The following is a 26,925-nucleotide window of genomic DNA, read 5'->3' as shown; positions in this document are numbered from 1 at the left end:
AAATTAACTAAAGTTATAGCCAGAATAAAAACACATGTCTACTTAAACAAAATTCACATTCAGTCAATTATTTTGTTCTACTGGTGGTATATACTGAAGCATCAGGAAAGTCATAATTATGTAAAAGAAGTAGTTAAAATCTGTCAGTAAATTTTACATAAGAGGTTTCAATGTTTCTAAGTGTAATAATTATTGTGCACCTTGATCAGCATCTAGAATCTTCTGTTGCAGATCAGATATTTGAATGTTGCGAAGTTCTAGTTCATTTTCCAGACTTTAATCCTGGAAAGAACTCCTCTTTTTCAGAATCAGAGGCTTGGGTTCCTGGTGGTCATCACTTACCCGCTTCTGTTCATTGATAAAATAACTATGAGCAACCTTTAGCAAAAAAATATAAAGACAACAGCTTAAGAAAAAAGGAAACAAAATTATTTGTAACACTAATCGCAAATCTTTCCTGTTACTATAAGCCTCCAATTATTGTGGCAAGTTGATCTTGATTTGTATTTATGTAAGAATATAGCATATATATGAAAAACAAACTTGTTCTTCTGTTTTAATCCAGAGAAATAAAACTCAATAACAATGCAAGGTATAAATTTTGAATCTCAAAAAGCAATATGCGCACTAGCCAACATCCACAGAAGGCTATTACTTAGTACACCTGTTGATGAAAAGAATTAGTAATTCATACACATCTAGAAGTTATGCAAATTAAATGTGAAAATTAAGATTAAAAAGTAACATTTTTATTTTTAGCATGAAAGATTCACCTGGTGAAAGTTTCATAAATTCATAACCAAATCTTCAGTAACAATACCTCATTGTGACTAAATGTATTGTGTACAACACTGTTTTTTTTCTATAACCTTACCAAATTTTATGAAGGCACACAGAGTAAATACAGAATTATACCAAATACTAAGTATAGCTTCACACAAACAGGGTTTGTCCAACAGATGAAGACTGTGCTTAAGTATTAATAGACAGATATTTTTATGAATTGGTTATCAAGCCTACAAGGTGTTTTCAACAATTCTATCTTGTTTTACAGAGGTTATGTAATCCATTATGAGAGCTAAGTCTCCTTACGGCACCTAAACTGACAATAAAATAAATCTAGAGCATTAGTTAGCCTTATATAACCAGACACATTATCAAATTGATCAGTCACATGAATATTAATTATAATATTTACAGTATTTTATACAGCTTTGGAGTGACATTACCTAGCAGCATCATAACTAAAAGATTCTCTCATTAAGAAAAGTGATGCTTTGGTGTAGGTGCAACTCACAAACCAATTTGACAGAAATAGAAAACCTTATAGCAAAATAAAAAGACTCAAACACTCACAGAAACTCTATAAACTTAAGTGCTTAAGAAAAGCAGAGATTTCTTCATCAGAGGCAAACTAGGCTTTCTTGACTTATAAATTTGCAACACTTAATTCAATAATAAATATATATAGGAAAAAAAAACTATATTTTAACATCAGTATGAGTAGAAATATTGATAATTAAAAAGTATTGTTAAATTAAAAGAGATTCATTACTAGCTTGAATGCCCAGAGAATACCTTAACGAAAAAGATAAGTCATTAAACATGATCATTTGGGTTTAATGCATTTCTTTTCTCTTTTTTTTTACCTTTCGTGATTCTACATTCTTTTTAAAGTAAAGAGTATACCTTCAACACTTTAAAGAATTAGGTGATAAAAAGTGTTGTAATGCAATACTCACTAGGCTTATCAATAAAACAAAAATATTTCAGCAGATACAATACCACTGAATTAAGAAATATATCACATGATAATTACAATAAATAAAAATTTAACCTTCAAAATAATGACTTGATTTTATATTGTTGGTTTTCAGGTAGCTGCACATTGCATCAAATTGAATATGTTTTACATATTTGGTTATTACAAGAATCAGTGTAAAGAACCAACCAACAAACATGAGTGAAATTTTCTGTGGAATAAACAGTAAAATTGATAGCATTTTCCACTACTTTTTCTTCTTTAACTTTATGTGACTTCAAGCCCTTAAATCAACAAATAAATTACTGCATAAATAGTTTAGAAAGCTAATTAAAAGCTAATACTTGTCCCAATGGTAATTCTAAGTTAAAGTCATTACTGGAAGATAGATAAAAAAACATTACAAAAAATAAAAGCTGTGAAAAAGGTATTTTAATGCATTAACCTGAGGAAAAAAGGAATAAAGTTGATAATGAAATAAATAAAAATGCATTAAAATTAAAAATCATCAGAAAATACCTTGGTTGGGGGTTCTTCTTTGTCCAACTGGATCTTAACCTGACTTAGTTCTTCAGAAATAGTTTTTCTATCATCTATAAGATTTTGTAGATGATGTTCAGCCTCCTTGCTACTGACAACTACAGCCAATTCATGGTTCAGCCATTGCTGGAACAACACCCATAAGTTTTAACACATGTACAACAGAAATGTTTTACACACAGTCATGTAACAAACCATATGAAAAATGCTTAGAAATTGCTGCTGTTCTTTCTTACACTATAATACACATAACAATCTCTTCACGTTTTACTCTGAACAAGAAGCTGATATAACAATATATTACAAAATGCACATAGTTGAGATCTTTCAAAAATTAAAAATACTATAAATTATTTATGGAAACCTGAAATACACAAGATGTTGAACATATGCAAGACTGTAAACATCAAAATTAGTTTTATTTTTTTTAGTTTCATTACTAAATAATTCTTCCCTGTTTGCTGAAATCTTTTTACAGATAAATCTTCCAACTTACACTATTATTGTCAATCATGAAGGCTAACTCAGTTATTTAAAATTAATTTAAATTTTATAAGCACGTGTCAAGAAGTGGTAGAATACAGCAAATCCTACTATTTCCTATTTTATTCACTTAATTATTTTCATAATATTAGTTGATTTAATTGTAATGTCTGTTAATATATTCTGTGATGACGAGAAAACCTCTATTAGTGCTTTCTCTACCCATACCAGTCGTTTTTAAATATATAAATATACTATCAATCTGTTATTTTATATGACATTAATCAATACTCACATGTAATTAATAACATTGGTTAAAAGAGTTGCCTGTATTACTTTAATTCAGATATCAATAAATATTTGGGTATATTAGTTTCTAAAAGTAGCATTAAATGTTCACCATCTAAGAACTTGTTTAAGTGTTTTGTTCAAGTCTTTACTGTATCATAACCAAAGGAAAATATTTTTTAAACATGCAAGTATCTTTCTTACAAAACATCAAATGGCAAAATATCAGTACATTACATAAAGACAATATTTGTAACCATTAACTTAATATGCTAGTGTCATAACCTGAATACGAGAACAGTTACTTCTTTAACCCTCTTGGTACATGTATGTTACAAAATTTTACAGACATGTATTTCTGCCATAGCTATAAATTTTACACCCATATGAAGTGGACCCTGTTGGTATGGATCTAGGTATTATTACTTATCCACGTGCATGTACATATCTTTAATGAGGCAAACTAGCAAAAATACATATGGAAAATAAATGGCTCCTTATATTATAAATAGAAGTGACAGACAGATAAAGATATGCATGTGCTTCCATGTGCATGTTTGTGTAACTACTATAGCTCCGAATGGAAAGAGCCTAGTATCTGTATGTTATTAGTCCGTCATGGGTGTGCACATACTTTTATTAAGGCAAGCTATCAAAAAAACATAGCAAAAAGGAGTGGTTCCTGAAGGTGTGCACTTAGGTATTAATTCTTATCCATGTGTGTCGCATACTCGCACATGCATCATTTTAGTGAGGCAAGCTAATAAAAATCTACACAAAAGAGAAGTGGTTCCTTATACAACAAAATACTAAGTGGACAATGAAGATGTAAACTTGAGTATTATATTTATCTTACCTAACTGCATATGCATGTCTTTTTTAACGAGGCAAGCTAGTAAAAAAATACAGAAGTGTTTTTATGTTTCTGGGAAATAAAAATGTATAAAATATTTTTAATTCTTCTTCTATGCCAAAAAAGGTTCAGAATACATACACACAGGTGGGTTGGTTGTTGGTTTGGTGTTCTATGGTGCAAACCAACTAGGCTATCTCCACCAAACATCCAGTAAAAAGTTAAAATTAAACTTATTAAAATTCATAAATGGAAATTGATGTACAACAAAACAAAGTTTAATTTTTGAATTAAAAACATAATGGCATTAAATCCAATTTTTAAATCTAGTCTAACACTGTAAAAGAAAAACTACAGTAATACAAGTTGTAAAGGACTTTGTGCAGCATAACTGTAATTATCATAACTTGCCAAGAAGACTAACAGGTAAGTTCAAAAACCACTGTTAGTCACCTGAAGTTGGCCTTTCTAGTCCTGGTTTCCAGTTATTTGATGTTATGGCCATTTTCAGAAAGTAAAGTAATACAAGTTCTAAAAGACTTTTAGCAAAATTTTAATTATTATAACTCACCAAATTGACTAATAGGTAATTCAAACAGCAGTGTTAGTCACCTGAAGTTGGCCTTTCCAGTCCCGGTTTCAAGTTATTTGTCATTTCGGCCATTTTCTAATTTAAAATCAAACTAGATGAACTGTGATTTTTAAAAGGGAGCCATATTAAAAAAGGTGCAATGTATAAATTAAAAAACTCAAATGGCATTAAAAAGATTAACAGCCTTTAAAAAACTAAAAAAATTACCAAGGTGGACAGTGTCACCATCACCAATAACACTGTCTAACATTATGGACAGACCTTGGGACAGAACATGTTTAAAATTGTTTTGACTCTCAAATGATGCCATCATTGAGAGTTGTAATGACGGCAAGAAAGTAAAATGTGGCTTATTGTGACCTGAGTATTACACAGACAACACACTAATGCATCAGTTTCAGATAAAAAAAACAATGAGTTAAAAAACGGTGATGAATGCATAATCTAGTTAATACAACTTCCTTTTTCCGATCCTTAAGGAAAGAAGACGGCCAAAGTCCAATACAGGGTTTTATTTGGAAAAGCTTCTTTTCGCATTGCTCTCTCCAAATGGACTGCCAGCTGGCACGAAGCCAAGCCTTGAATACAGGACCATAGTCCATGTATGGAATAGATACTGAGGTGATAGTGCCAAAGCAGATAGATTTAGCTGTGGTATCAGTGAACTCGTTCCCGTGAAGACCAACGTGGCCTGATATCGAGAAAAACTGGATAGAAGTTGATGTTAAAGAGAAATGGGACAGTCAGTTTTATATATTTGCATAAACAGGGTGTGAACCAACGTGAAGTTATTCCAGGGCCAGTAGAGAACTAAGCGAGTCAGTATAAATAGTGCAGTTTGAGTACCGTTTAGCTTCTATGTGATCCAGGGCAAGAGAAATGGCATACAGTTCAGTAGTGAACACAGAAGCTGTAGAGGGGATTCTGCCCACAACCACCAAAATGCAACAAACCATGGCAGAGCCCACAGAGTTACCTGATTTGGAACCATCTGTATAAATTGGAATGGAAAGATTGTTCGAAAGATGTTCAATAAATAAAAGTCAGTACTTCCAATCGGGAGTATCTGCTCTTCTCAGATGACTTAAAGAAAGGTCATATTTGGGGACTGTAAAAAGCCATGGTGGGATGGGCTGACCAGTGGATACTGCAATGTTATCAAAGAACAGACCCAATTCATCCAACTGCACCTGGATGCGAAGGCCAAAAGGAGCAATGGCAGATCATCTGTTCTGAAAACTTATGGCCCACTGAGGAAGGAAAACACAACTGGTTAAAGACAGTTAAAAGGACATCAAGAGAAGCAGGAGATAGATTGTGCAGCATGTCATAGTGTACATTATCAGGTCCAACAGATGTATTGCCAGACCGATGAAGGGCCATTTTCAGTTCCACCAGTGTAAAGGGACAATTACAGTCAAAGAGACAGTCAGTTCGAAAGGAAAGAGATGAACGCTCTGCCTGAGTCTTGATGGCCAAGAAGGCGGAGAAACAGGCAGAAGTGCTGGATACCCGGCAAAAGCTTTCACCTGGAGTATCGGTGATGTTCCAGATATCAGCTACTTCTTGGCCATCAGAGAGTAAGATCATGAGGAAGACAGAATTGTAGTGCCCACTGACCTTTTGAACCCTCTCCCATATGGTGGTAGAAGATATGCCAGTTGTGAACTTAATCCAAGATTCCTTCTGGCTTTGATCTCTTATCCACCTAGCATGTGTATGGGCTCGCTGGAAAACGATGCAGTTGGAAAGTGCGGGATATCTATGAAAAGTATCACAGGCCCGTTTTTGAGCCTTTGTGCCATGTGGCAGGCAGGAATCCACCACAGATGAGGATATAGGGAAAACGTGTTGAGGTTTTAGGAATACATTAAGCAACTGCTTGTATAATACAGTCAGTTACTGCTGCCACACAGTCGTCTATTGATGATTGACAGACGATAGCAGGATCGAGTTCTTTGAGAGCAGTGAAAGTGGACCAGCCTGCCTAATCCAGTTTCCACCGGGGCACGTGGGTAGGGTGGCATCGACCATAGCCAGTCTCTCTCAAAATTGTAGGAAAATGATTACTGCCTCACAGATTACTGTCAACCCTCTATGAAAAATGGGAGAATAATAAAGGGGAGCAAACCGAGAGATCTATAGCAGTAAAGAATGGACTAGGTGCGTGAAAATAAGTGGAAGAACCAGTATTGAAAAGGGAAAGGTCGTGATCAGAGAGCATACTCTACAGAGCGACCCCTCCTATCAATAACAGCACTTCACCAGAGGGAATGATGTCTATTAAAGTCACCCAGGATTAAAAAGGGAGATGGCAACTGTTTAACGAGAGCATCATGGTCTGATTGATCATACGTCTTCCCAGGCGACAGGTAGAGAGAACAAACAGTGATGGTATAACCCAAGGAAACACAAATGGCTATGGCCTCCAAGGGCGTGTTGAGTGGGAACATGCTGATCAACCAATAGTGCCACCCCTCCAATGCACTCATCCATTACACAGCCTGTCATTTCTGTACAGAGAAAACTGCCGAAAGGTGAAAGTATTGGCAGGTTTTAGAAATGTTTCTTGTAAGGAAAGACATACAGGATGGTAGGAAGCAATCAGTGTTTTGATATCATCCAGATTAGAACGTAAACCTCGACAGTTCCATTGTATCAAGGTGGCCATTTTTAATGATGTGTAGGCGAATTGGCTGGAGAACCCCCTTCTGTTTATGACCACATCTTTTTTCCCTACTGTCGTTATTTGGGGGAGGTCTATCGACCTCCATGGATCCTGCCCTGGGACGGTTGGACAGGTCTTTGTTGTTGGAAGGAGATTCCAGTGACTGAAGACGAGAACAAATAATTGTTTTGCAACTTGGGGTGGGAGAAAAAGATGTATCTGAAGAAATACCTGTGCCTAAAGTCAAAGGATGTGGATCATGGGGTTTGTTGGAATGTGTGGGAGGAACAGAGATGGGTGTAGAAGTTGATTCATCAACTTTTTTAACCATGAAGGTCAAAATATTTTCATTTGTTTTGAGAACGATTCTCTTGGAGGCACAGAGAGATCTGCCTGCACTCCCACTGTAGTGGTGGAACGAAGTGTAGCAGTACACGTCCGAGATGAAGTGGTGGACAGCAATTTCCGAGCCGGAAGATAAGTAATGTTACGAGTCCTTTTCAAACTCTGCACCTCTTTTTCCTCTAACCATTTAGGGCAAGAACGAAAGTAGGAAGGGTGAGAACCATTGCAGTTGACACAAAGTGAGTCCGCTTCACACTCATAGGCATCGTGGTCCTTGCCACCACAATGAGCACATGCTAGGGAACCATAATATGACATCTTTGTGTGGCTCTACCTCTGACATTGGAAACATCGGAGAGAGTTTGGAATGTACGGCCGCACCTTGCAATTTAGATAACATACCTCGTTGGTGGCAGGTGCACGTGTTCATGTAAATGTCAAAATGAGGATATTTGTCAGCAATGTAACTCCATCTTTGAGAGTGGAGATGCATCTCACTGCAAAAACTTCTTGAGTGGAGAAACCAGGGGGAAATTTGCCCTAAAGGTTTTTCTGAAAGAGAATGTAGGATGAGAAAATGAGGTACAACTGGTGGTACAGATGTTGAAGGTTGCTGATCAGAGTCTTCAAGATGTGGTCGTTTACCCATTTACTGTTTTTTCACTATTTTATTTAAATTTTTAGTGGTGGGATCCATAGGAAAATAAGAAAATTTTGGTGGTCACTGACCCAACCCACCGTGGAGCCCTACGAGGGGATGCACAACAATGTCAAGCAAGGACACTGCAGCAACGCCAGGGTTTTATCAGCACTATACCCAAATTCCAGCATCAGACACAATGTCTACAACACCCACTGAAAACTTCCAACACTGGTACTTAATTGACTCTAACCCAAATGGACCAACCGATTGAGTCAAGGGGGGCCACCCAAAGGTTGCCCATCCACAGGAATTCAAGGCCAAAGTGGTGTGTTAGAGTTGGACCCCTCAACCACCAGGATCCTCTCCTCCCCTTCATGGGTGGCCACACACTGCAAACACGTGGGTGGATGTTTAGATCACAGAGGAGGTAACCTGAAAGAACAAAACCTTCCTTGGGAGGTCCCCTCATGACATACAGGAATCCACACTGAGGGATTTTTCACGTTGATCGCTCCAAGTCGACTGCCAACTGGCATGGAGCCAAGTCTTGAATACAGGACCATAGTGCAACAGGCACAGCAGTGATAGTACCAGAGCAGACAGATTTAGCTGTAGTGTCGGCGAGCTCGTTCCCTCAAATACCAACATGGCCCAGTATCCAGAAAAATTGGATAGATGTAGATGTTAAATAGAAATAAGCCAGTCGGTTTTGAATATTGCTGAGAACAGGGTGTGAACTAATTTGAAGTAATTCCATGGCTAGTAGAGAAATAAGCGAGTCAATGAAAATAATGCAATTTGAGTGCTGCTTAGGTTCTATGTGATCTAGGGCAAGAGAAGTGGCATACAGTTCAGGAGTGAACATAGAAGCTGTAGAGGGGATTCTGCCCACAACCACCAAAATGCAACAAACCATGGCAGAGCCCACACAATCACCTGATTTAGAACCATCTGTATAAATAGAAATGCAAGGATGGTTCGAAAGATGTTCAGCAAATAGCAGACAGTATTTCCAATTGGGAGTGTATGCTTTTGTCGGATGACTTAAAGATAGTTCACATTTGGGGACTGTAATAAGCCATGGTGGGATGGGCTGACCAGTGGATACAGCAATGTTATCCAAGGACAGACCCAATTCATCCAACTGCACCTGGATATAAAGGCCAAAAGGAACAATGGCAGATTATCTGTTCTGAAAAAGCATGGCCCACCGAGGAAGAAAAACACAATCCCAGGTGGGATGCTTTGGTAAGGAACAAAGTTTTAAAGCATACAGTGAAGACAATTGCAAATGGCAAAGGTGTAGAGGACGTTCATGAGACCCTATGTGTAAGCTATGAACTGGGAAAGTGTGGAAAGCCCCCAGTGCAGAGCCAAAGCCCCTGATGATGATAGGGTCGAGCATTTTAAGACTGAGGTCCTGGCAGAGCCATAGGCCAGTGTTCCATAGCCTAGTTTCAATCAAATAAGAGCACGATATATCTTTACCATAGAACATCGATCTGCTACCCCAAGTGATGGATGAGAGGACACAGAGGATGTTTATTGCTCTTGTACATTTGGCTCGTAGCTGCTTGATGTGTGGTATAAGGGTCAGTTTACGGTCAAAGATAAGGCCCAAGAACTTTGTCTCAGGGACCATAAGCAGCACAACTACACCAATACAGAGTTCAGGATAAGGGTAAATACCCCATTGACAGCAAATATGCATGCAAACAGTTTTAGAAAGAGAGAAGTTAAAGCCATGGTCTACTTCATTAAACAATTGAGAGCAGTCTGTAGCTGTGGCTCAATATACCTCATGTGCGACGACTGACATAAGATGTGGAAGTCATAGACATAGAACCTGTTTGCAACAGTAAGAGGGAATTGTTCATTGATTGCATTAATCTTTATACCAAAAAGTGTGATACTCAAAACACAGCCCTGAGGGACTACTCCAAGTTCCTGTAGAAAAAAAGGGGAAAGTGTTGAACCCACACGAACTTGGAATCTCTTTTCCATAAAAAAATTTAATAAAAATGGGCAAATGGCCACATATCCCATATATATGGAAGTCTCACAAAATGCCATACCTCCACATTGTATTATAAACCTTCTCAATGTCAAAGAATATTGATAAAAGATGACATTTGAGAAGGGCTTCTCTGATTGACTTTTAAAGTCAAATCATGTGGTCTATGGTGGAGCGCTGTCATTGGAACCCACACTGGGTGGGCGAGAGGAGGTTGTTTGATTTAATGAACTGACCAAGGCAAGCATTAACCATCCTCTCTAAGGTCTTACAGACACAGCTCGTCAAAGCAAATGGACAGTAGTTTGAAGGTATCTTGGCATCCTTCCTAGGCTCAGAGAAATGTAACATAATAGCCTGGTGTCAGGCATCAGGAAAATAATTCTCCTGCCAGATCCAGTTAAAAACAATCAGAAGAATAGAAACAAAAGCAGAAGATAGATGGTACAGCATTTCATAGTGTACATCATCTGGTCCAACCGATATACTGAGACCTATGAAGGGACAGTTTGAGTTCCATCAGTGTAAAGGGATGATTACAGTCACAGAGGTGATCGCTCTGCCCTAGTCTTGATGGTAAAGAAGGTGGAGGAAGAAGCAGAAGTGCTAGATACCTGGCGAAAGTTTTCACCTAGTGTATCTGCAATGCTCCAGGTATTAGCTATTTTCTGATCATCAGAGAGCAAGATCCAGAGGGGACAGAATTATATTGCCCACTTACCTTTTGAATCTTGTCCCATATGACCTTGAAACTGGTGGTAGAAAATATGCTGGTTGTGAACTCAATCCAAAATTCTTTCTCGATTTGATGTCTTACTCATCTAGCGAGTGCACGGGCCTACACGTCAAGGTTTTAGAAATATATTGAGTAGCTGCCTGAATGATACAGTCAGTTACTGCTGCCACACAGTTGCCTACTGATAGCTTACAAACGATGGCAGGATCAAGTTCTGCAAGAGCAGAGAAAGACAGCCAGTTTGCTTGATCCAGCTTCCACCAGGGCACATGGGTCTGGTGGCATCGACCATGGCCAGTCTCTCTTAAAATTATAGGAAAATGATCACTGTCTCATGGGTTATAGTCAACTCTCCATTAAAAGTGGGAGAATAGTGAAGGGAAACAAACTGAGAGATCAATAGCAGTAAAGGACTGACTAGGTGCATGAAAATAAGTAGAAAAACCAGTATTGAAAAGAGAAAAGTTGTGATCAGAGAGCATACACTTCCCCAGAAGGAATGATGTCAAATAAAGTCCCCCAGGATTAAAAGGGAGATGACAACTGTTCAATAAGAGCATCTGACTGATCATAGGTCTCTCCAGGCAACAAGTAGAGAGAACAAACAGTAATGATACAACCCAAGGAAACACTGATGGCTGATGGCTATAACCACCAAGGGTGTGTTGAGTGGCAAAGGCAGGGCAAACACATGCTGATCAACCAATAGTACCACTCTTCAATGCTCTTGTCCATCACACAGCCTGTAATTTCTGTACAAAGAAAACTGCTGAAAGGTGACTGTATAGGTAAGTTTAAGAAATATTTCCTGTTAGGAAAGACATACAGGATGGTAGGAAGCTATCAATGTTTTGATGTCATCCAGATTAGAACAAAAACCTCAAAAGTTCCATTGTGTCAAGGTGGTCATTTTTATTTATGTGTAGGCAAATTGGGTGGAGAGCCCTTCTGTTCACAACCACGTCTTTTATCTTTATTGTGTTTATTTGAGGGAGGTCTGTCGACCTCCATAGATCCTATCCTGGGTCGAATGGGCAGGTCTTCACTGTTGGAAGAGGATTCCAGTGACTGAGAACATGAACGAATGTTCATTTTGCATCTTGGTGTGAGAGAAGATGTACCCATGGAAATGCCTATACCCAGAAGCAAAAGAAGTGGATACTGGGGTTTAGAGGAATATATGTTTGGGATAGAGATGGGTGTTGAAGTTGATTCATCATCTTTTTTAAACATGGTGATCAAAAGACTTTTCATTTGTTTTGAGAACAATTCTTTTGAAGGCACAGAGAGATCCATCTGCATGTCCACTGTGGTGATGGAATGAAGTGCAGCAGCATATGTCTGAGAATAAGTTGTAGACAGCAGCTTTCAAGCCTCAGTTTGAATAGTTTTCAAACACTGCACCTATTTTTCTTCCAACCATTTAGGGCAAAAACGAAAGTAGGACGGGTGAAAGCCATTGTAATTGATGCAATGAGGATCCGTTTCACATTCAAAGGCATCGTGGTCCTTGCCACTGCAATAAGCACATGTCAAGGAACCACCACATGATATCTTCAAGTGATTTAGCCACTGACACTGAAAACATTTGAGAGGGTTTGCAATGTATGACCATACCTTGCAATTAAGATAACCTGATGGTAGCAGGGGAATGTGGTGATGTAAATGTCACAATGAGGACATTGGTCGGCATTGTAATTTCACCTTTGCGAGTGGAGATACGCCTCACTGCAGAAACTCCTTGGGTGGAGAAACCAGTGAAAATTTGACTCAGGGATATTCTTCAAACCCCCCTCAACAATAACTCCTTGTGACGAATTCAAAGTAGCATAAGGCATAACTTCAATAGGTATATCCCCAATCACTTTTGAATGCAAGAGGAGTTCACTGTGTTGAGATGTGAATGTTTCCACTAATATGTCAACACTGAAAAGCTTCTTTACTGACTTTGGAGACACAGCAAGTCCCTCCAGTCCCTTCTGGATGAAAAAGGGGGACATCTGCCCTGAAGGTTTGTCTGAAAGAGAATGTAGTATAAGAAAATGAGGTACAGGTGTTATAGATGTGGAAGATTTGTGCTCAGAATCTTCAAGACATGGTCGTTTACCAATGGACTGTTTTTTTTTCACTATTTTATTTAAGGTTTTATTTGGAGGATCCATGATAAAAAAAATATTTTGATGCCCACTGACCCCACCTACCATGGAGTCCTTCAAGGGGGTGCACTACAATGCCAAACAAGGGCACTGCAGCAATGCAAGGGTTTTGTGAGCACTATACCCAAACATCAGCATCAGATACAATGTTCACAACACCTGTTGAAAACATCCAACACTGGTACTTGGTTGACCCTAAACCAAGTGGACCAGTCGACTGACCCAAGGGAGGCCACCCAAAGGCCGCCTGTCTACAGGAATTCAAGGTCAGAGGTAAACTGAAATAACAGAACCTTCCCTGAGAGGTCCCCTTACCACATACAGGAACATACACACTAACACAATCATCTAGAAAATGTCAACCTAATAACTCAAGTGAAGCCAGGTACTTTTTCTAGTATATGCAAGTTCTTAGTTTTATTAGGAAATGCTTAAATTCCCAATATTACCTAGAATAAAAATCTTGACATTTGTTCTGTTGGTCTATTTTGATGCAAGTTATAAAAACAGGAAATTTTTTTAAACACCTTAAATGAAACATTTAACTTCCAGAGAAAGCTGCTAAGAGCTATGTTTCAGTATTTAAAAAAACAGGAGTTATCCCTTTCAAGCAGGGGTATGTTACCCAATTACCTTAAGTCTTGGATAGACATATTAAAAGGTAGGGTGTTTTCTCAGATTAATTAAAGGTGAACATGGTTACTCCAAACTGAAGAGTCAGTTTAATTCATATAATACTAGCATTTTTAAAAGTTTATTTTGTGTTTTTTCAAACTATGCCTGTTGGAAAATATGTTTTAAACAGCAGCATGTGACCTAATACCTAAAAATCCTTTATACTACATAATATCTGCCAAATTTGAATCATGATAAAATTCTCAAGCTTACTACTCATAAATCAAGCATAGAATGAAATTAGTGATTAAGAGCAAACACAATCATGGCCATGATGTGTGCTACAGTCTAAAAAGAATGACAAAGGATAATAGAAAATAAGTTAAGTTTTGAAAATATCTAGTGCATTTTAACTTGATATTTAGATATTCATCCAGAATGAATATCAACTTCATTGCTTCTATATTGTGTACCTACAATATTTATGCACTAATAACAGTATTAAAAAATAAACTTCCCATAACATTATTCTCTAGAAAGTTAAATTAAATGAAAACTTGTTTTAGTGCAAAACTACATTGGGCTACCTGTTATTTCCACCACAAGGAATCAACTCCCAGGTTTTAGTGTTGGAAATCCATAGACAGGCAGTTCCCGCTGCACTACAATAACAAACAAAAATAGGCATGCCCACATTTTACTAAAAGTTGCCAATCTTCATTGCCAAATTTCTACACCTTTTTCTCTGCCACTTTTGAGTTTAAGCATCACAATTTTGTCAAATCGCAGCAAGTAGAACTTCTCCTTGAAACCATTGTTAATATTTCACCTTGCATGTTTTTTTCATCATTGACTTTTAGCAGTATTTTAATCTTGGAATGAACATGACAGCTACACACACAACAGTTCTAATATAGTGCCAATCTACTTAAATAACTGTAATTCCAAAATGAAAAAGTCAGAATAAAATATATCATGCTTGATCACTGTTTTACAGAGACAAAAGTATACTAGAATCCTACCCTGACACGTGATCCAACTCCTTGCATACTTTGTTCTTTCTCTTTTCCCCGTCTCTCTGAGACAGCTTTCTGTTGTAACAAAGCTTCCTGTAACCGACGATTTGCTGCCACTGCACCTTCCATCTTTCGACGAAGAACAGTCTGCTGTTTGGAGAACATTTTCTCCATTTTAACTAATTCAAATTGTCTTTTGCGGTCTTGCTGACGAAGCTTGGCAACTTCCCTGTCTTTTTCTTGTTTCCAGTGACGATACTTTTCTGCCTCTTCTTTCATTTGCCTCAGCAGCCTGACACGATTTTGTTTCATACTCTAGTAGAACATGGTTAGACTTGATTAATTTTGTCAATTGGAAAAAATATCTTGATAGAAGAGACCTTACAACATATTTATAAACATATTATTATAATACAACAATTACTTAGCATATTGTTTAGATAATCTTTACGTATTAAAATAACAATTTTAGAGTACAATACTAAACATTAATTACAACTACAGCCATTTTCAAATGCAAACTGTTTGAAGTTCTAAGTATAACCTATAAAAATTCCTTCTGCTTCAAAACCAAAACTAAGCATTTTCTACTGCACAATGCCCAGACTGGTAAAACATAATCCACTAGTAGGTACAAGCTGTCATATTGCATAACTAATGATTATTATTATTATTATTATTATTATATGTGGTACCGAGCCATTAAATAGTCAAATTTAAATATCATTACAAACAGTTTGTGTAATGTAATATCACATCTACTACCTCTTAAATTAAACCATTTCTTCTTCATATACTACATGTATAGAACTGAATGGTTGTTCTCAGCAACACCCCTAAGAAACAAGTTGACTTAATTTTTTCAGATTAAAATACCATTTTTCTCAAAGTTTGTCTTTCCTTTATGTTACAGGTTTATTGATATTTCTAACTTTTATTTATAATGTATATTTCATCACATAATAAGACCTTAACCTTTCCTTCTCAGATGAAAAAAAAACTCAATACCTTAAAGCTATCACAATTACTAAGATATAAATCATTATAATGAAAATTAGAATTTCTTTAGACACCACATTATCTCCTATAATCACCTGCATTCAGAAAAACAAAAAAGCATACATCTCAAACTTATAAATTTTTATTCTGTTTCTTGACCATTTGCATTGGCCAAAAGATAATTAAGAATTTTAAATTTTAATAATTTTCACTCTTCTGCCCAATATATAGAAAGATGAACTTTGGTAACATTGATAAGACTTCTATATTTCCTACTGTAATTTCTTGCTGAAGGTTTTTGACTTTCTTATCTGCCTCTTCCTTCATTTTCAGCATTCTTGTATGCTCCACCATTTTTTTCTTCAGTTGAGAAATCTGCGTTTCACATTCTTGAAGTCGTTTTCTGCGTTGTTCACTGACCCTATTTTAACAAAAAGAACTTGGCCTTTTATGTCCTCTAAAAACACTGTACAGTAAGATAATAATAACTGTACTTGTTTATACTCACATCATTACGAATGATAACAGTATATGTGTGTCACTTAAAACTATTACTTATAACATATCTTTATTTAATTTTTTTCAAGTTATAAAAGTCTAAAACATGTTTCTTTGATAAATAAATCAGATTTACTTTATATTTATACAGCTACACAACATAAAATATATTTTTATAATATGTTAAAGTGCATCAAAAAATAGCTAATTTTATTTATTTTAGAATAATTCTTATAAGTACCTAAAGGTAAAACTACATTACTTTGATAAGTCAATAGTCTTAATGCTTAACTCATAAAACAGAAGACTTAACAGCATAAAACAACTTTCTGAAATGCTTGGCAGTAAAAGAGAATTATGAAACAATTTATCATATAACAAAATATAAAAATACAAAAATGAAATTACACTGTCATGAAAGAAAAACAGCTATAACTCAACTACTTAACTAGTATCCTTTACGTAATCTTTTTGATAATCAGTCAAGACCACTTGCATAAAAACAGGGCATTTAAATTCCAATGAAAGCTATTAACCCTTTCACAACAAAGTCAGGGTTCAAAGGCCGTGTCATCAAGTTTGTTGATTCGTATTCAAAATTTTATTGAACTATTATTTTGTTAATTTATTCAATAAATTTGGTATTAATTGTAGATTATAATTCAAACTTTAATATGAGTTAATTTCTTAATTTAAAAATAAATATTAAAAGAACACATTTAAATATGGATCTCAGTGAGTCACATGGAATGAATACAGCACTGTTTAAAATCAGATGTTTATGATGTCAAAATACCAAGTCTATACTTCCATACAAATTAGAAGCTCAAATTCCTAAATATCAAGCTAAAACAAAATTAGAACCTCATATCTTTTTATTTTGTTGAAATATGGCTCATATACTGAATATAATATACCCTGTGGCTCTATTCAACTATTTCCATTTCTTGAAACAGTTCCTCATATATTCTTACTACAGTATATAATTTGTGAATAACTAATCAACAGCTTAGAATGTCCCCAGTGATCTTTTCAGTTGTTTTAATCTTTCAAAAGACTATCATGTTCTTTCAATCCAAGAATGTAATGATTAGGGGTTTACTCTAGTCTGCTTGAAGCTTCATATTTTTTAAATCTAAATACATTTCAGTTGCTATGCTTTATAAATTAGTGGAATTCTATGGTATCAGTGCAGTTATTTATGATATCTTTGGTTATTCAACTGTGTATGTACACACACACACAGACACACAAAATTGAAAAAGGATTTTGTTCGATATCTTCCACATGCAAAATTTTAAAAGACTTAGCAACCTATTTCCAGCAACAACCTTGTATAAAGGTCATAGTGAGAAGACATAATTGTTTGCTTTACTTCTTGATTTATTGTTCTATATTTTAAGGAAAATAAGTTTATTAATTTATTTCTAAATAGTAATAATCTACATGCATATGTATAATATATAATAATTTAAATGTGACTGCATATTACAAAATACTAGTCAACTAAAACACAGCCAATACAGGGAAGATTAAAGGTCATTTTTATATTACTGGGTATGTGACCTGAATGTACATGCACCTCGTCAATGCAAGTTATGTAATGTTAGGTACAACTGATTGGAAGGTCAATATAATAAAATATAAATATACATGTTCATACATAATGTTATGAGACGTTACTTAGACTAAACATTTTATTTTTGTGTTATAATATGTAGTCATTCCAGCACAAAAAAAGCATAATCTATATTTATTTCCTATTTTTTAATTATGATGGATATGAGGTTGGCCATGTGACAGACCCCACATAGTTAGAGTATGAAAACATTTTTTGCTGAAAACAAACGTTTGAAATGTATTTAGGAGGTTTTACAGTTTACACAAATAATATTTAAGATTTTGGGGATGAAGAATATTTTTATAAAATCATAACATGAAATCACTTACAAAACAGACTATTTTCACAAACAAGTCTTCAGTAAAAGTATTTCATTAAAACATATGATTTTTGTGTACAAAATACTTGTAATCTTTACTAAAAATGTAACAAAATTTGTGAAAATACACATGCTGTATCAAAAGTTATAGTGCAAATGCTTAATATGTGCAAATGTGTAGGTAAGCTTGTGTATATTACACCAAGCCTGTTGTGAAAGGTTTAACTAAGAACTGTGTTTATGTCTTTAAAACAGCACAATTTATACTTTTCAAACAGGGGTATGTTACCATATCAGCTTAAATATTGGATATGCATATCAAAGGGTTGTATGCTTTCTCAGATTGACACCAGACATGGCTTTTTTAAACTGAGGAGTCAATCATGTCATGTATGTTTAATTTTCAAAGTATGCCTACTGTAAAACACACATTAAACATTAGCACATGTGGCCTCATGCCCAAAACTCCTGTATACGATATAATGTCTGCCAAATTTGGATCACGTACTTTGTTTATAAGATTGAAAAATTTTACAGACATATTACTTATAGGTTGAACACGAGATGAAAAAAATGTGGTGGTTAAGAACAAACACAGCCATATCCATGATATTTGTTATAGTCTGAGAATTATGGCAGAATATAGGTTAAATTTTAAAAGAAATTAGTGGATTTTAACTTTATATTTAGATATTCATGTGCAATTCATATTAACATTATTTGCTTCTATATTATGTATTCCCTTTATTTGTGCACTAACAACAATATTAAAAATAAACAATAAACGTAAATGAAAGAATAGAAAGTTAAGTTTTATTAGTTTAGATAAGGTAAGACAATGAAAAAAATAAAAATTATTCACAGGGTATGTTCACAACTACTCATACAACAGTAAAGTGAGCTACACATTAGCAAGAGATTTAGAAAGTGTGTGATGGAATTATTAATTAGAAACAGTTAAAAGAAAATAAAGCAACAAAATTAAGTATAAACATGTGTAATTCAAAATATTATTTTGTGTATAAAAATTATGTTTACTGAAAACTTGCCACATTTTGTGAAGATACACACCAGATATTAAAAGTTATAATATGGAAACTCTGAGAAATAGTTAAACTAAGTTAGTAGTGATGATATCCATTACAAAATACCATGGTATTTGTCAAACTTACTTGTTTGAGGTAACAGTTGTCTGCACTGCTCTTAAAGCTGAAGACAGTTCTTCCTTTTCTTTTTGTAGTTGAGCAACCTCTTCTTCCAAATGGCGGAGATTACTCTGTGTATTTAAAAAATGAAAGATTTGAAGTTCAAACTGCTAATATAAATAAATGACCCATAACCATAAATATACAATATATCATTGCTTCCCAAAATTTCAGTAGATTTAACACCATTTTCTGCATTGATTTCAATCACAAAAAATGGGTGTGGAACCTTTCATTACAATAACCATTAAACAAGAAAAGCATTATCTTATAACAATGTTTGGGAATGACCTTTCAAATGTCGAAAGCTATATGTAATTGGTTTTTTTATTTAGCAGCTTCTTTTAAATATTTAAGTAAAACAAAATTACTAATTCCACCAGTATACTACGTTAAAATTTAAAGTACTATTGAACATATTTAAAGTTTCAATGTTCATTCTTTAAAATGCTTTGAAGACACCAAGTTTTTCATACATGTTAAATATGTGTAGATAGTAGGCTCTTACTTTCAATTAAATAAAAATTCCAAGAGCAGCAACAGAACACATCCCCTTTTGAAATCCTATCAGATTGAGGAAAATAAACTAAAACCAAAATTAAAAAATTTTCTTGAAAATTGTGTCCAAGATATAATGTTAATTGAATTTTAATATTTACTGGCAGTTAAAATTCACAATAATACTACTTCAGCATGGGAAGTTCAGTGGCATCTGATGAGTGCAAACAACTGACTTACCAGCCATAAGACAAAAATTAAAAATTAATAATAACAAAAAAGAAGCTAAAATTAGAGCCTCTTTCAGCACCTTTGACCCCATGTTTTAGTTAATTAATGTTTATTACTTTTTACTGCAACACTATAGTGGTCATTATCAATATATTTCAATAATAAAGTATTGATGTTTTTTGTTTATCAATAATTAATATCCAACCCCTAACAAATACCATGTGACCCAAGGGACATTATTTGAACAAATATCCTATGTTTATTGATCAAGTTAAGAGTTACAACTGATTATTACCTCGTACTGTAGTCGTAGGACGTCCATATGACATTCACTCTCTTGCATTCTGCTGGCCAAGTCTTCCTTCAGAGCAAGAGCCTTGTCTAACTCCTGCAACTCTCTACTCATAGCAGCATGTCGTAATGTGCATTCTAATCTGTACTCCTTTTCTTCGGCATTACATCCATCATCTTCTGTTGTTCCAAAAGTTGTTGGAGAGATCTGGGAAGCTTCACCATCTTCCTATGAAAGAAGTTTACAGTTGTTAAAATCCTAGCCACACCTGACTTAGTCTCATTTAAAAGTTGAGATAAAAAATAGTATTTTTATACTTAACATTAAAGTCACCTTGCAACTGAACTATTCAGAGACGAAGTGCAAATATTACATCAAACAATGAAATATTATTAGAAATAGTAAGAAAAATCAAAATTAAATATTATGTTTCTAATGCTACATACTTTTAGGAAACAATTTAATCCACTAGTTTTATCAATATAATGACAGCAACATTACTGACTTACAATGTAAGTAGCCACTAGTCGAAAGGTCCAATTACACATGCTAATAACTAGAACCTCATATCGCTTTGGCCAATTTCAAAGGGGTGGCACACATACTTGTTCAAATTGACAAAACTTAGGGGATATTTTTTCATCTATAAATGTTGTCTGGAATATTCATTGACTGCATTTCATTTTAATACTTTGTTTGAATCTTTGGAAGTAAATCAGTTCTGCTTGTATTTCTCCTGTGTGGAGATGCATACAAGTTAAAAAAAAAAGAAAAAAGCATTTAACCCAAGCAACAATCAGCTAAATATTCAACAGAATTGTGCACTGGGTAGTAAGTGTTAAAACTTGTACAATTATTATGAATAAATATTTTATTTGTTTACTTGTTTGTGTTTCCTTTCTTTGTTGTATTAGTTCAAAGTCATTGTTTGCAGAATATTTCCTGAACCTGTGTTTTTATACTTTTAAATGTGTCTATTAGAAATCATTGAACCTGAATACTACACACTCATACAGATATACAGTATATTTTAGCCTATTTTTGGCTTTTGTAAATCTACAAAATGACCATTGAACAAGTTTTCCTAAAATGACCTGTGAACTGTACATGGTAGAAAAAATTTATGTTATGTCAGTGAATGACTATTGTAAATTTAGTTTTTATTCCATGCTAAGAAATGATCTTTAGTTGTTGGGATATTGAAGAATTGTAGTGATCTTAAGATAATTAACTTAGTAGTTTTTTCATGGTTTAAGAAAAAAAAACTTGTATACCTGCTTCTTTGACTTATCTGGTGAGTAAAGAATATATTCCTGATCTTTCTTTGATTGCTCAGCCTGTAATAAGTGAAAAATATGAACTATTTCTTATGATGTTTTACAACAGTTTCATTCCATATAATCAAACATTAGTCACCTTTCAAACAAGATCACTGTTGGTGTATAATCAATTTAGTAAAATTAAATATTTCAATTGAAAAATACCTAAACAGATGCATAAAATTTACTTAGAATGAAATGTTTATTCATTATATACTTACTTTTTGTAATATCATTATTATTTGTTTATAAAAAAAATTGATCCTTCACATATTTTCATAACTCAATTATCACAACTAAAGTACTAAACATATTTACAATTCATTTCTAAGAGTTAATTTAAACTAAACCCCACTTCACAAGTGACATGAAAAATATTTGCACAAGTATATATTTTTTACCAGATATATCTATTTGTAGTTATATAAAATAAATTAATGATGATTTCATTTTGTAGTGCAACAAACTTATTTGCAGATACTACCCTTTTTAAATTACAATTATAATGTTGAATTTGATAAATAAGCAATTTTACACTTTATTTGAGATTAGGTTCTATAGCTGAACTGGATTACAATACATATGATATCATATTTTGCAAAGATTACACAAAGTGCATTATTTTATATCAGCTGATTACCCATGGTGCCAGTGCTCACTTGAGGTGCCAGCAATTGGTAGGGATGACAGTGCATGGTGGCTATGAGCAATTTGCAGCCTTGTAAGGTAATACGTTGTAGATTTTCATTTACCTTTACTTTTTGGGATTTTAAAGTTTGAAAAGACTACAATTTTATCAATTATCATAGTATTAGAACACATTCAATAAAATATGACAATATCACACAAATAAAATCTATTTGTTAAACTACCAACTACATCTACAAACTAAATGAATGTGAATAAATAGGTCAGGTTGAGTGTTTTGAGAAAAATCATATTCAGCAGATGTAAAATCAAACGTTTATTTTGAACCTCAAAAACCACCACTAAAGAACTGGAAATGAAGTTTCATGATGTCATACACAGCACCCTGAGAGTGCTTATTAACTTCTAGAACATTTTTCCATGTTTTTCTCAAATTTTGGTCATAAATGACAGTTTTTTGTTGGAATATCAATATATACTTGAAAAACTGATAATACAAAACTGTTTCTGATGCTATTCATTGCTTTATGACGACATAAATGTCAAATCTGCATGTGACCTCTTCACCTTTGTTTTTCTCTACTACAAGTAGCAAATTCAGATGTGTGTTTTTTTTTGTATTAAAATAGATAAAAGTAAACTCCTACGTGATGGAAAAATAGAGGCAAAATGGAAAATTGTGATCCCCCCATTGCAAATTTACATGAACACTTGATAAAAATTTTGCAAAGTTGGAGGTTGCATATTGTGTAATAAAAACGTTTTTCCAGTATTATACATATAAGCAAGAGTTTCATTATTGTGTGATGATACTACTTAAGAAAAAATGGTATAAATATTTAAATGAATTTATTTTATTTTCTAGAAAATAATCTTGCTGTTAATTAAATAGTTGGCTCAAACCTGTAGGTCTATTATTTTCTTCTGCAAATCTTTTACTAATCCCAGCTGCTCTCTGAATTGAGAATTATTCTGGTCATCAACAGTGTGATTGAGAGTGTCAAAAGTAACCCTAAAATTGATATATATATTATGCAATTAACACATGTCCACATAGATAGATGTGCAGCTTCTGAAACTTTATACTAGAAAATCCAAATTGAAAGTTATTCTAGCCATCAATAACCTGTTTAAGGACATCATACACATCTAATATACTATGCAATTAACACATAGTAATCACAATTTAATTCATTTTAACTTGATTACAGTATTACATATTTAAGCTAGAACACGTAATTTTATTGACAAATAAAGAATTACTTAGAATATCAGAAATTTAAAGTAACTAATTATTTTATTGTCATTTTATATTTTTACTTTAACAAATTATTAACTATTTAATATTTTTAAAAAAGAAAGATGAGTATGAAGTTAGTGCTAAATCTTTGACTATTTTTGAAGACAGAAATATCTTTAATTTACTTTTCTCTACATATAAATGTGTCACTAAAATGTGAAATATGTATGAATAAAGAAATAGTTTTGAAATTTTAATTACATAATTTTATTCTAAATACAATTTAATGAACAAATGAAACAAGTCACATTAAACAATTGAGTAATTCTCTTATAAATAGTAATAAAGCATACCCAGTCTGCTCTTTCAGTTCTTCTAGTTTCTGTTTGAGTCGTTCTCTTGCAAATTCAGCCTATTTTGGAAATGTTTTTGTATTAAATCATTATTTTACATGAAATATGTCTATGGTTTTAAAAATAAAATCACTTAATTAAAAAAATTAATTATTATTTTACTGTCAGATTTTTTTAACACTTCAAAATTACAGCAAAAAGAAATGAGAGAAACACAATATTAAAATGTTTATTGAAAAATCTCACTTTATAATCTAATATGTAAAGTTATTACACCTAAGCTATAAAAGTTGTAACAGTAAAAATACAAGTTCACTAAGACTGGATATTGTATTTTTCAAATACTATATTGCACACTTTCTTTATCATATACAAATATGTTTTTAATAAAGTGTTTCAGATGCAATGGCATTTTAAAGGTGCACATATTTTTCCAATACATAATTTATTTTTGCAAGTGCAACACATACAGTATATACAATCTTACTCTAATGAACATAACATGTATGTCAGTATTTTTGTATTTAATCAAAAATCCTGTACCATCTACTGAAAGAAACCAGAAACAAAAATGTACAAAAAAATTCAGACTTTGGATATTCAAGATTTAAACAATTAGAAAAATAAGTGTTATGTACAACAACCATTTCTTTATAATTTCAGATAAAGGTACTCTCCTAACAAAAAGAACATGAATCTCATCAGGACTTTACATGATGGTTTAATGATATCTTTATTGATGTAATTTTTTAAAGGTAGTACTGAGAAATTGAAATTCTTTAAAAATAATTTTTCAAAAATAAATAATACCACTTATTATATAAAAACATTATACTTTAAATTTGTAAAATTTATGAAAAGGTTGAGCTCTGTACATTGAATCATTTTGATGTAATGAATTGTTTATGATTAAATAGCACAGCTTAAAAACTTTTCTTGTGCAGTAGTTCACAGGAAAAATCCTTTCCAAAAATTGTTCACTTTTTTTTCAATGACGTATGAATACTATGATTATTAATTACTAGCACAAACAGCCGCTTTTAGGGCAGCATGTATGCTAGTGCATCTAATTCCAGAAGGTTCTGGGTTTGTTTTATGGAAATAAAGACAAAGAATCTCTGGTTTTAAAATAAATGAAGTGGAATAAACAATACTTAAATATTTTATTGAAACAGATACCAAAATGGTAATAAAAAATTTGGAAAAGTTGGGAAATAAATTTACTAAAACTAATTAAATTGAAATTTGGAGAATAGATTAAAGAGAATAAAACTGAGAATTTAACTGGATGAAATTGAAGACAACAAAAAGGAAAAATTAAAATTGGTGTTTATAAATTGTGAAAATACAAAGCAAAGAAATGCATCCTGGACCAGACTTTACTCTCTCAGCACTCAATGTAAAAGTATCAAAAAAACGTTTCCCTTAACTTTATTATATACAGAGAAATTTCTAAAAAGTGTTTCAACACTCTTCTCAAATAACTACAAAACTAGCCTTTCATTAAGAAAAAAGTGATGACCACAATATAAAACTGCCTCAGGACAACTTGCATTGGTTTGTGCTAGAGATAATACCCTCTTGGGAATGTATCACAAGTTCATGATGAATTCCTCTTATCACATCAAGTCAAGGAACCAAAACAGTAAATGTGGTTACCCATATTTATAAATAACAGATAACAGGATAAGGACACGTGGACTTGCTTTAAAGATGCATAAACATACTTATTTGAGCATGACACCAGTAACTGTGAAAATTCTACATCACAAACATACTACAATATAACTAGATACTATAAAAGTACGACAACAATTTTAATTACATTTTTAGCTTCTGAGAGCAGTTAAAGCTTGAATTTACAATCCAATAATATTACTAGTAGCTGCAAAAGAATATGATAAAATAAAATCCATTTATAAATCAACCTTAAAAATACAACACTAATATGAAAATCATTTGACAAAATGAAGTAAAAATAATCCAGTATAACAAATAAGATACCAGTTGTAAAAAGTTTTTAATTACAATTCAGTTTAACATGACCTTCTGCATAATGTAAGATACAGGAATGAAATACATAAAAGTAAATAAATTAAAAATTCACTTCTGAACAAGTTTATTACAGCATTTACAACTCAATACATTAATGAATCAAATAGTAAGAATGTATAAGGAAGAGCATTAATTTTTTGCATGCAAATTTTCAGGACCAATTCAGGAATTTTTAAAACCCTAATTTGAGGAGTTTAATACTTTTTACAGTAAATGAAGTCTAAAAACACAATTTTAAAAATTCGATATCTAGAAACAAGAGATACAAAATTTCAACCATATTTTGAACTTTCATTTATGAAATAAACTAAACAAGCATTGGCATTTCAAAAATATTCTTGAGTAAAACTTTTTTTTTAATAAATTATAAATGTAAGTTACAAGTGAACACCCATTCATTATAGATAGTTACTAAATAACCAAATATTTTTCTTTTGTTTGCCTTTTTCTTCAAATACCACTTGAAAGTTAATGAAATATGTTACATGACAAGAAAATATAGGAGTATTTGATGCCCTGAGGGCATTTTTCATCTGGTCCACCATAGGAAGAGATTCTCTACTATCTTCATTAATGAGGAATTATGCTGGTTGGTCTGCACCTATCCAACACCAGATCACCAAGAAACCAGAAACCTGGGCAACAACAGAAGAGAAAATCCAGCTAGAGGATTGAATTGTACATAGCAAGTTATACTCCAGTCAAAAACCATTCAGCATTAGGTATTTTATGTTTAGCCAACAAACCATCAATACCCTATTCTTTACTGAATTAAATTGGTCAAACCCAGTATGAGACTGCTATGGTCCACAACACCAATGGCTAGGAACTGCTGAATGGTAAGGGATTTCATGCTCCACAAGAACAAAAAGGAGAGTGAAAGTATGTTTGGGGCCCCAGAGGAGCAGAACATTATAAGGCAATGCAGCAGATGAC

The 26,925-nt window shown here is 33.4% G+C and overlaps 1 protein-coding gene across 3 annotated transcripts in view; it reads right to left on the bottom strand.

Annotated features, from left to right (window-relative positions):
- Klp3A (kinesin-like protein 3A) overlaps positions 1-26,925 on the bottom strand; it is a 143,953-nt gene that overhangs the window by 72,737 nt on the left and 44,291 nt on the right. For all 3 annotated transcript variants that reach the window (XM_076472338.1, XM_076472339.1, XM_076472340.1), the window contains exons 9-16: positions 23,935-23,993; positions 23,245-23,353; positions 21,649-21,711; positions 20,378-20,602; positions 19,321-19,424; positions 15,987-16,131; positions 14,718-15,026; positions 2,282-2,428 (exon numbers count right to left, since the gene is read on the bottom strand). In XM_076472338.1, the coding sequence (XP_076328453.1) occupies positions 2,282-2,428; positions 14,718-15,026; positions 15,987-16,131; positions 19,321-19,424; positions 20,378-20,602; positions 21,649-21,711; positions 23,245-23,353; positions 23,935-23,993 (1,161 nt within the window). The remainder of the gene's footprint in view (positions 1-2,281; positions 2,429-14,717; positions 15,027-15,986; positions 16,132-19,320; positions 19,425-20,377; positions 20,603-21,648; positions 21,712-23,244; positions 23,354-23,934; positions 23,994-26,925) is intronic.

This window comes from Tachypleus tridentatus, chromosome 12 (genome assembly GCF_004210375.1).
Source record: "Tachypleus tridentatus isolate NWPU-2018 chromosome 12, ASM421037v1, whole genome shotgun sequence".
NCBI classification, from domain to species: Eukaryota; Metazoa; Arthropoda; class Merostomata; order Xiphosura; family Limulidae; genus Tachypleus; species Tachypleus tridentatus.
Note: the sequence above shows the minus strand (reverse complement) of the source record. Positions and strands in the feature narration are given on the sequence as shown.